The sequence below is a fragment of the Rhamphochromis longiceps genome, linkage group LG17 (genome assembly GCF_057381845.1).
Source record: "Rhamphochromis longiceps isolate RC_006_pf linkage group LG17, R_longiceps_female_GT1.1, whole genome shotgun sequence".
NCBI lineage: Eukaryota > Metazoa > Chordata > Actinopteri > Cichliformes > Cichlidae > Rhamphochromis > Rhamphochromis longiceps.
The window spans coordinates 20,831,972-20,844,603 of NC_140573.1; the positions used below are offsets into that span (position 1 = coordinate 20,831,972).

At 38.8% G+C, this 12,632-nt stretch overlaps 1 protein-coding gene across 1 annotated transcript in view; it reads right to left on the bottom strand.

Annotated features, from left to right (window-relative positions):
• The window catches only part of LOC146649644 (thyrotropin-releasing hormone-degrading ectoenzyme-like), a 281,955-nt gene that overhangs the window by 163,914 nt on the left and 105,409 nt on the right, over positions 1-12,632 (bottom strand). The window contains exon 4 of the mRNA XM_085386023.1: positions 10,102-10,228. Coding sequence (XP_085242149.1) covers positions 10,102-10,228 — 127 coding nt within the window. The remainder of the gene's footprint in view (positions 1-10,101; positions 10,229-12,632) is intronic.

The following is a 12,632-nucleotide window of genomic DNA, read 5'->3' on the forward strand; positions in this document are numbered from 1 at the left end:
AGCATACCTGTATGTTTCCAAACCAAGTTCATTCTAAGCCAAAGACTAGAAAATATGGTGAAGCATGTCTTCCCTTTGGCTTCACCTGCACAAGTGCCAAGGTAGGTCTCCCCTGCATAATTGGTTTTCCCTGCGGCGGGAGCAGCGCTGGGCTGTTTAAATCAGGGACAAACAGTATCCCACATTCTTGATTTGTAGTTCACAAACACTTCTTGTAATGACTAACTACTCCTGACATTTTGGAGATGTTAGCTCTTTATACAGTAAAGTTACAGTGGGATCCAAATAATATCAGGCTGATCCTGCCACAATGTGTTCCCCCGGTTCAAATCACGGACTAACAGTATCCCACAGTTGTTTATGTTTTTAAACCCATTTTGCACAGAGAGACATTTTTTTCTTGTAAAACAAAGGGGGCCAAGCAAAAGAAGTTTGGGAACCACTGATGTAGCCAGACGTTTTCCCTGAGCAGGTGTAACTTGGTCCTTGCTTAGAGCAGGAGGCCATATTTGAAGTGAGTTGTATAGCTTCAGTGAAATTATGCACCAGTGAAACCACAGCCAGGTACATTTACTCAAGTCCAGTTTTATGTAGTAAAATCTTTGCACTGGAAGAAGATCTATTTATTTGATAAGTTTACTGTACAGATGATTTTTTTTTTTAAATTACAAGCATGTGAAATATAAAGTATGTCTCATGTTAACGTTGGGATTTGTTGGGAACGTCATCCATTGTTGTTACTTGCCATGTTTGAAAAGTAACAATTAGCAACTTGGCCAAAAAAGTAAACATTTTCGTAATAAATACCACTCTTTTATAAAAGAAAACAAAAACTATGAAAAAGTAAGAAAGATTCCTTATATGGGAACTTTTTCTGTGTCTCAAATTCCATACTTTGGTATTTAAACTTCACATTATTGTGCATAATCTGCACTGTCAATACAGCTCCATGAAGTGCACATTAAGAATTCGGATGGTATATTTATAAAGATAAATAAGAATTCACACCCACATCTCTGACAACTGGTAAATATTTGTGAAATGCAGCAGCTAATGGCCTAAAGTGGAATTCCATACTTCGGGTATCACACTTCTGTCAGTTTGAGCAGGTAAACAGAGTGAAGGGTTATGGGCATGCAAACTAAACAGACACATCTGTGTGCAGTACAGGAGTGTCAGCAGGGTGCACCATAAAAATGATGACCACAAAAAACATTAAAGATAAAAAAACAGAAATAACAACACAAACTTTTTTTTAACAACTATATTATTACTTTAGTCTTCTCCACAGCAGGAACTCAGCTAATCGGCCAACAAAAACACAAATACAAGCAAGAGAAGCACACAGACAAGTTATTCAACATCTTTGACAGTGCCCCCTGGTGACAATACACAGGTAGAACACATAGATGATGGTCTGCTCTAAGTAGGACAAACGCAAATGCAAGTCAATGGACAGTCTTTATAATTCAATAGACGGAAGTTTACAAACATTAGCATCCAAACTTAGAGAGGATTTTAAAAATTGGAAAGATGACAATCAATCCTAGAACTCAGATATATTTTGTAACGTAGCTCCAAGGAACTAACCATGGCCATTATACTGCAAAACTATATAATATTGACAAATGCAGCTGTGAGTGGACTGAAGCATCTTCTATAAGAATTGCCAGCTGGATGAATGTAAGGGTGTCAAGACTCTGTGACCTTTCTGAAGTAGCTATGCTTGAATTGTATTGGTTTTACACAGCTGGATTAAAATCTGTGCTAATGTCACCAATAATGTTACTTCTTTAGTTTCATTTGCCAGTCATTTGGCTCACCACACTTTGCAAAATACTTGGATCACCATTTTTTTTATCCTTTAAATGTACAGTTGTTTCTCCAATGATCACGTTTTCTACACCTACTTTAAAGCACAAACAGGAAACATAATTTTAGTAGTGTCTGATTTGTGCATAAAACTATGCTACCAACAGTGGACTGTATTAAAGTGATGCCATAGATTTTTGTGGAAACTTCCAGGAAATGCAAGGATGATTCCTGATATTTATCTGTGACTAAAACCATGGTCCAATCTAACCACAACCCAACAGCTCTGAGTTCCATGATGTCCATATACATTATATCCAGAATTTATCCAGCTAGTAAAGACACTGTTTGGGTTAATTATCATCCAACAGATACATTCTGTACTTTTTTAGCTGTAGATGTTGGAATATGTGAAGCAGAAGAAGAGCTGGACAGACAGACTGACATCTTAACGCTTGTCTCTAACAGGACAACTAGCCAAAATTATTCCTGCTATTACTCTGTTTTTATGGCCTGTCATCGGTCTGTGCAGAGCAGTTTTCCCTCTGTCCCTTTAAATTTGTATCTCAGCTCATCATTTCTCTCTCGCTCTCTCAGGGGAGCTTGATGCCCTGCATGACAACAGATGGAGCCCTGAGGCTTTGGGACCATGCACACACACACACACACACACACAGAAAGACAGAAAGATGGCAACAGTAGGACGGGGTTAGAGGCAAACTGTGGTAAAAACTGATGTCATCATCAGTATGAATGGACACATACTCCATGATTACGTGCTTATATGTAGATGAACGGGGGAACGCCCACAAAACTCATTTTTAATGGAAGACTGCATTCAGTCGCTGCTGACACACACGCATTATGTCCCTCTCTCTCTCTCTCTCTCTCTCTCTCACACACACAGACACACACACACACACGCGCGCACACACACACACACACACACACACGCGCGCGCGCGCACACACACACACACACACACACACACACACACACACACACACACACACACACACACACACACACATTTACTTTCATTCACATACAGGAAATATCTGACTCAATTTAAAACAGAAAGTCAAATCAAAGAGGAATTCACACAGAGGCTTTGCTCTCTTTGCACTCGTGTATTTACCACAGCTGACACTTGAGTTTGGATCTAATATGAGTTTTCAAAACTTCAAAACAGTGAACTGGGAGGACATCTGGGGATTTCTGGACTACTGTTTGGCACAGTAACACAACAGCCCTCGGGTGACTCTTCATCCGTATGAGAGTCTGACTGTTGTTCAGGATCACAGTGACAACACGCTAACCGGCTGAAACATATTTTCTCTATCAACTTCTATCCTGCACAACTAGGCATGATGGAAAATGTGGGTTTACTGTGGACTTAAGATAAGTTTTTAAAAATTCACAGTGTCTCAAACACAGATATGAGAGAACACTTCAGAAAAGAATCACTCTCGGGCCGGCTAAAATTCCAGTGTGAACATTGCTTAAATCTGAATCCCACCCATAATGCTCCTGGCTGGTCACGGCAATCATAGTCAAGCCTCGCAAATGTTCCTCTAGGTGTACAAATCACTGTTTCAGAAATACTAGTCCTTATTAAAATTCATCAGCTAGACAAGTACGCACATAGGATACAGTCTCCATTGCATGATGTGTACTAATGGGAGTACTCAAATTAAGACACACTGTATGACTTTATCCGCACCGGATAATTTTTTCTGTACATGGTATTCCATCAGACAATTACTTAACTTCCAAGTTAAATTACAATTTTGCTTACAAGATCTCTGGTGCATCTTTTACTGTCATCATGCTGCAGTCACTGCTAGCCCAGGGGTCTCATGCTCCACCTATAAACTGCATCTTCCTTGGTTCTGACAGGGGAGCCTTTGTTTCACATCACTCCATATTTATCTTTCCCTTCATTAAATGTCCTCACTCTATTGTTGAATCCCTGTGAAAGCCATATGCTTTCAATATACATATATAATATACCCATGCAAGTGCCTTGAGGTGGACTGCAGTATCTGGAATTAACTTAATGCACATGCTACAATGCACATGATGCAGACTTATCTGCCTGTTTTGTTTTACATGCTACTCTTCATTACTCCTCATTACCTTCTACAGTTAGTTTCAATTACATCGTTACTGTCGTATGAAAACCTCGTTTCTGTTACATTATATAAAAGATAAGACAGATTCGGGAGGCCAATAAAACCCGTTCCTCACAACCTGACATCAAAGAGGTTCAAGCTTTTAACCTGACACTTTTGTGCAGCCAGGTCTGGACCACAGGATGTGACATCACCTTTAACTCAGCATGGGGCAGCTCGTTAATGCTGCTAATGCTGCTAATATCACTGTAAAGGTCAGGGAGGGTGGAATTAAATGTCAGGCCTAATCTGAGGCGATGAAAACAAACAGGAAGCTTTGACTGAAAGTGAATTTCTAATGTGATGGATGAATGTAGACAGCAAGAAAGTGTCTGACATATACAATATGGAGCCTCAGTGATCACATTAGCTTGTTTGGGTGAAGAGAGGAAAAAAGAAATGTACCGCTGTAACACAACTAATTGATTCTGGCAGGTCAGAAGAATAAAACACAAACAATTATAAAGACACGAGAAGAAAAGAAGAAGGAGGATGAGATGAAATTTGACTGTTCTGAGAGGATTCATTAATCTGGGCAGGAAGAAGCATAGCAAATAGCACAGCTACATAGCAAATATGGCTGCACATATATACTGCTGCAGAAAGGCTGAAGGTTTTATAGGAGGAAAGCCCAGGACGCACAGACGAAAAAGGCTCATACTGCTATAAAGTTTCAACTGACTGATTCAGTCAGCTCATGTTTCTGGTAAAGCAGAGGAAAAATACTGACTAGCATTAAAATGCCAAGCAAAAATATTCAAATGTGTTGACATGACACTTGAAACACTTTAAAGTGGCATGCTTTGATTAAAAACAAGCTTCCAAGTCAATTATGCAAAGCATGACAGCTGTCCTCACTCTAAAAAAGAGAACTTTATTTTGGTATAAGCTTAGAATTACTTTGACTTTAGGAGTTAGTTTTTTGGATTTGTTTTTAAAATGACTGGTGAGTGAAAGCACAGTACAGTGGTGAGCACTCACACATTTGGTTGTTTGCTGTATACCACACCACACCTTATGTGGGTATAGGCCTTCAACAAGTGCCACTGTCTAACCTTTATATTAGTTACTTCCTGTTTTACTTTGGTACTCATTTCTCCCTTATACTTTTTATTCAGTTTTACAGTGTGAGTGTAAAGGGTGCAGACAGGAAGACACAGACAGGATGTTGAAAAGAAGGTCAGTCAGTAACATAACAGCAAAGGAAAATCAAGCACAACATGAACCATGAATCAAACCATATTGTCAAAATAAAGATCAAAGCTTCATGTTATCCTTTAACTGAACATTTTATTTATCAAAGCACGCTGAAACATGAATCCATCTTGAAGGAAAAGCCCTCAGGAGACAGTTTGATAGTATGTTTAGTCAGATAATATCACTACAGACTAGTGATGGTGGACATATCTATATCATCTTTGCACTTAAAGTAAACTTTCTTTGCAATTTAGTGGATTTTGATTGGACTTTTTTTAATTCACACAGACATAAAGTCTTAATTTTAATATGACGGTGGACCGTTTATAGCAGCAGGGTTTGACAGCCCTCAGGCAGGTGTGTCTGAGGGTTGGAAACACAGGTAACTGAAGTGACACCATCATATCTGAGACAGCTGTGTCAGAAAGGGTATCAAGAGAAAGAAGTCAATTTCATAGCCAGACGTTTGTCTGACCAAGTGACAATATATAAAAATGAATGTACAGTTAATTCTAGGAAGCACACATATATTTAATTCCAAGTGTTTATAATTAAATTATTATGTTATCATTTATTATTTTTACCAAGACTATAGAACAATGCAGAGGCATTTGTGAGCACTACAGTGTTTCTTGGCAGTGATTAATACAATATGGTCTCTGTTACCCTTCACTCGACACATCTTTTTGGAATTAAAAAAAAAAACTGAATTATGACAGAAAATCTCAAATGCAGCACAGCACCACTGGCTCCCACTACATTCTTATGAAAAAGTTAAAAATATTTTAAAGACAAACCCTGGCTCTCATTTGGAGCTCGCTTCACTTAATCCATAATGTCTGAGTAAAATTTAAATCAGATTTAGAGCAATTTCCTTCTGAATGCAAATTGCAGAATTCTGCTGTGCCCACAGATAAGACATCTTATACACCACTGGAAAGCCTCCAGACCTTTTCTGAATTCTGGGCTGTATACTGAAGAGTTCTTTTATGCAAAACACACTGGACTGGAGGTCACATATTTGGCTGCCATCTCGCTGTGTGTCTCTGCTTCAATCTACCACTATCTGCATCTGGAACAAACTCATGGTTATTCAGTTTGCACTTGAGATGCAACACTTCATTTGCAACCCATGGACAATCTTTGGAGCAACATCCCTTTTCAAAACTTGCACATAATACCAAAACCTAAAATTTTATGGACATTTCTAGCTACTAGTTCTTCTTTTCATTACTTTTGATCATTTTGTTTAATTTTACAATAAAAAACAACAACAACAACAACAACAAACAGACAAAGTGGCAGTGAGGAATCTAAAATTCAAATATATAGATTTCTTTGATTTATTGCGCATCTGAGCTGACTCTTCATCTCCTCTCAGCATTTGAAAAATGGCTTGACAACACTTTAATTTTCATCTTTTAATAACATGAGCTATCATACATATGTTTTCAGCTTTTGCCACCACCTCCACGTTTATAGTTCTTCAACTAAAGGTTCAATTTGAATTCCATTAAGTTCCTCTTATCCAGCAATTATGACCACACTAGGTGTTAAAGTGGGCTGGAACGACCTGGAATGATGTTCCAACACCTTCAATTAATGCACAATTAAATCTGATAGGCAGATTAATGCATGATACTGCCAAGCCAGTTAATTTTTCATGTGTTGAAGCCTGGCATTACCTCCAGTTGATGGCATGGTAAGAGGTGCACTAAATCATTTTAAAAGGCAAGGACAGCCCAACAAGTATTGTTTTGTAGTTTTGGATATTTTTTTCTATTTGATCTAAACATAATGTGTTGCTTTATATTTAGCAAACATCTCAAAAGCTGAGGTATACTAATTTTGTGTGACTAAAATTTTGATGAATAGGCAGGTTTAGTAGTGTTCATTGCAGACTAAACTGGTTGGTTTACAGTATTGTGGTAAGGACTGCAGTAATGCACTATGCTGGACTGGTGCAGAGCAGGCTGTGATGTTCATGGTCAGTGTTAAGCTACATTAAAGGGTAGCAGACATCAAGTGGGGGTATTTTATCTTAACCCTTTAAGACCTACCATAGAACCAAGTCCGCCAGAGCTTATATTATATTTTTACATGCTGTGGAGCCATTTTTGGGAGCATTTCAAGTTGCTATACATCAATACAACCATTATAGCCCAGATTTTAATAATATGTATTCATTAAGTGCATAGTAATTACATAAATTGCAAAAAAGTGCAATAAACTACAAAAAAATTGAAAATCGTTTTTGATTTTTTAACATATATTTGTAGTTAGAGAAATTTAAGAGGTTTATCCCTCAAAACTGTAAATACAAAAAAGTTGCACAAAATAGTTTCCCACCACAGGAAATTTATTTTGAGTGTCTTCATAGTTTTATTTTTGAAATACACCAATTTTTATACACTGCAGGAAAAACGAAAATAAATATTATACTGCAAATTTGCAAAAAAGCAGCATATGCATCAAAATAAACTATTTCCAACAGTGCAATATGAGTCCTAAGCATCCCAGAAACGACACAGAAAGTCATAAAGTCAAAGATAACTTTTAAAAAGAGCAGTATAGGCCCTGAGGCCCTGATCGCAAAAAAGACTACATTTCCGCGAAAATGACGTCACTTCCGGTTTCGGCCAGGTAATGGCGGAAATGCAAAAGTTCGCGCTGACGTCTATTCCAACGTAGGAAGTGTTTTGAACAGCTGATCGGACCAGCAAAGCGTGTTTCTGGAATATTATGTTTTTGTTCCTGAAAGCGCTTTTTATGCAGTTTTTACAAAGCTTTATGTGGAAGGAAACCGTGACCTAGGACAAGCTGATGGCACAATATGTAAGTACAACTCCTCCGGTTTCATATGCAAAAAAAATTTTTGCGCTAGCTTACGTGGTTGCAGTGCTACCGGGATTTAAAAATAGTTACGCATAACAGAGCGTTCCCGCTCCGATCGGCTCTAAAGGGTTAATTTCAGGAGCGGGACCACACCCACATCCATGCCCCATCTGCTCTTCAGTCTATATATGCCCCTTCACCAATACCTGCTTTTCATACCCCCCTCCCCCATCTTCTTTTCTTTTACATGTAAAAGTACATGGGGATCTGCCTGGCCCGGGAACTGCTGCCAGTCCCATCCGAGGCCTTCCCCAAACCGCAGCATCAGTCCACAGTCCATCACCCATTGTACAGCTCAACTGAGGGTGTGGTCCCAGCTAGCGAATTTATCTTTAAACTGATGATGCAATTTGATTTACTCACAGAACACACAGACCTCTAAAAAGTTTTACACACAGGATGCATTAAGTTTTTGTCACTATTTTGTGCATTAAAAATGCAGCTGTTTACACTGACCTGTAGTTCGTGCTCTAGTACTGAATATACAATGATATAGAAATAGTTAATTAATACTTCATTACCTCCGATACACAGCTAGAGACTGCTCTGGATTAATCGGCTCTCTGAAATGATCTGTTTGCCTCCTCAGATGTGGTCCCAACTGCCAATACAGCTTCAAATCTGGGCTCAAACCATGAAATACTCCGTCCTGCTGTCTTCTCTTTGTGAAACCAGAATCTCAGTTTTTCAGTCTCGGGTTGCAAAAACGTGACGTGTGTGTATATACATTAAAAAAATCCTGAACTTTGTGTTGTTTTTTTTCTCCTAACACTTCCAGTGTGTAAAAGTCTTTATACTAAGTTTATGCTGTATAGAAATCCTGATAGCTTCTGTAATGTCTGGTTATATCTTTTTATATTCGACTAGCTAACAAACACATGGCAACTAATCAGAGCTACTCTCAATGTTAGGATGCCACTTCAACCCCTGAGTAATTTATACAGAAAAACTACAAAACGTTGACTTTTAAGTGACTCAAAAAAACTACAACAAGAAGACGGTTACCACTTCACCTTCTTCCAACTTTAGCTTTATCTTCAGTTCCATTATGTGCTGATTTCATTGAAGTCATTAAGTCATCTTACCACCTCATTCAAAACTTCTTTCAAACTTGTTTCAACTTCAGGTTCAGCTTCAGTTACATTATTCCACTCATTTAGCTGTTAGCAATCTAAACACGGAGGACAAAACAGTGTTAATCAATTCAAAAAAAATAATAAAAATAATTGTCATGCAAGCTGATAGAAGTCCTTTCACTGCCACTTACAGCTTACATTTTAAACACTGTAGTTTAGTTTCATGTCTGAGCTGCAGTGCACCAAGGTCAGCTGTCACTGCCATACAAATCCATTCAGAAGCTTCAAAGAATTAACTACAGGGCATTTAAACTATTTTATGTCTGTAGTGAGGCAATCACATTTTTTACACTTTTACTGTAATTCAACCAGTTATATAACAGAGTCTAAAAATATAAAGGATGAAGGGACAAAGTTGGCATTGAACTTCAGTACTTTGAAATCTTACTCTGATGCGTGTAAAGACAAACCCTTTTCTCCTTTAATAAAAATACCCTCTGACTGTGCTTAATGTCTACAACTGCCATGAACTGGCTGAGGTTCAATTCCCAGACCTATTCTCTTTGTAGCCCCCAACACACAAAAGGAAAAGGAGGACAGTGTGCTTTCTTTGCCCCATATGAGTAAAAATTGATGAGCCTAACAGTAATTGTACAAAGGACAAAGAGTTGGCTGACTTCCCTAAAATGAGACACCCCAGGAAGTGGAAGCTGTTTTTCCTTTCCTAATTTGGATCGGCAGAGGGATGGTAAGTACACAGTGTGGTTTTTATTTAATGAAAGCTGACAGGAAATCAGACTTCAGGAGAACAAAGTATTTCGTCCCAACTTTACTTCATCTCCACACAGTCAGAGAGCTGCGGTGCACACTGAGCAGATCCTGGCAAGACAATGAAGGAGACGAGCCCACATAACGTCAGAGGAAGGACAGCACGTCAGCAGCCTTACCTAGTTTAGGCAGAGAGTACTGGACTTTGAAGTAGTCCTGATAAAATCCGAGGAGCCTCTTAGTAATGTGGAGGGCGTAGTCCCCTGCTCCGCTCAAAATGGCATCTGGCCGAGCATAGAGACGGATCTGAAGACAAATACAGAGGAAGAAATGGAATTAAGCTGATTTTAATTGAGATGGATCTAAAAACAGATACAGAGAAAGGAAATTGGAATTAGTGTATGCTCAGCTCTACAGAGAACAAAATGAAATTAAGCCACTTTTTTTCAAATCTATACAGAAAAGGAAATTAAATTTGACAGATACAAACAGGAGAACGCTGCGTGTATATTAAACTCTTCAGGGGAAATAATACAATCAGAGAGAGTTTAAGTTTATATCTGCAGAAAGGAAAAATTATATTTGAGAGATGTTTTCTTCGAAATTTGCGAAAAAACAAATGGAATCAGGTCCGTGTTAGGTGGGTCACATCTACAGACAAAATAAGTGAATCAGGTCAACTTCATATTCTGCTCTCCAGACAGAACAATGGAGTCTGGTTGATTTGGTTCAAATATAAAACAAGAAAAAAATTGATTTACAGCTGTGAGCAAGAATATCGACTGTAGATGGAAGCAAAAAAAAATACAAGAATGTTAAATGTTCTGCTTCAGGTGGATTCCAGTATTTCACACAGTCTAATGATCAGTGTGGGCTCATTATTGGACAGGGGTTGGAGCAGCTGCATCATTTATTTATAAAGGACAGTTCACCCTAAATCAAATTTACATATTTTTCTATGGACATGTAGCAATATTTATTCATTCAGACTGTTTACTCAAGCCCCCCGCATTTTTTTATATTTTGTGTCCAGGGAGCCAGACATTTTGCAACTTTTAAAGTGCTCCTGAGTAAGAGTTCTGCAGGCTTTTTGGTCTTTTTTTTCCGACATTTTTATAGGAAAGCAGGCATTAAAAAAGGAATGAACCAGTGTTGTGTCTGCACTTAACAGAAAATTGATTAAAGATTGAATTTTAAGTTGCATATGTAGTTTGTTATTAATAGCCTGTCACATAAACAAAAACATAAAAAAAATATCCCCATTTCTTAAGCTGAATTGATGACAAATGCCAAAGATTACACAGTTTGAGTGGAGTAAAATAGTAATTTTATACCAGCAAAGTAATCCTCACTGGGAAGCCTGAATGGGCTATTAGCCAAAAAATCCCTATCCTTCGGTGCAAAATAGGGAAAACTGGACAAGTGGAGAACAAAAGTAACAACCCCCTTTGCTAGGAAAAATTCAGCAAAGACCTGACATGGGACCCCAGAGTGGCATCTGGACTTGAACCATGGCCACACTGGAACTGAACTTAAGATGAAGGTCAGCAGGTCTTAGCTGTTGGTCAAAACTAATAGAATTATAAATGCAGTGGTCAGGCTGCTGACCTCTGAACCACTGCAGGATGACATGCTGACAAAGTGTGTGTGAGAGACACTCCAACTCATCACTGTTGCTGGGATTAAAATGATCATCTGCTCTTTCGAAAGTGAATCTATTGTTTGGTGAAGATGGCAATTTGTACTTGAGAAGAGGTTCTTTTTTTGTGCCTCACAGCTCCTGACAAGCTGTGGGTAAAAGCAAAATCACAGCTCTTTCCCTGTAGAGCTGTGACAGCAGCTTCACTTCTGTCTTTTTTTTACCCCCTTTAACATTGCACACCTTCACCAAAACACAGTGTAACATATTGACTGACTTCTAATGAAATCCATTTTAATTCATGCAGTATGGACTCGAACACTTGTATGCTCATCTGTACACAAATCCAAAGTGGGCCATGGGGCATTACGAGATCTAGGTTGAAGTGCTGAGTTTCTCAGTGCTTTGGCTTCACTCATTTAAGTATTACTTGCCCTTATACATCAATCAGCATAACATTATGACCAACTGGCTATTATTGTTGGTCTCCCGTTTGCTGCCAAAACAGCTCTGACCAATTGAGGCATGGACTCCACTAGATTGCTGAAGATGTGCAGTGGTATCTGCACCAATATGTTAGCAACAGATCCTTTAAGACCTATGAGTTGCAAGATGGGGCCTCCATAAATCAGACGTGTTGGTCCAGCTCATCCCAAATGCTAGACTGGACTGAGACGAAGTTGGAGTTGGAGGCTCATGATTGTGCTCCTCGAACCATTGCTGAACCATTTTTGCTTTGTGGCAGGGCGCATTATCCCTGTTCTATCAAAGGGTGTACATGGTCTTCAACAGTGCTTAGGTAGGTAGTACATGTTAAAGTAACATCCACATGGATGGCACAACTCAAGTTTTCATAGCAGAAGACTGCCCAAAGAATCACATTGCCTCCGCCAGCTTGCCTTCTCTTCTGATGCTGTTGTATCAGAACAAGCATTACATTTTTCAACAGTTTGAGCTACAGCAGGTCATCTGTTGGGTCAAACCACACAGGCCAGTCTTCACTCCCCCACATGCATCAGTGAGCCTTGGCTACTATGACTCTGTTGCTGGTTCACCACTGTTCCTTCCTTG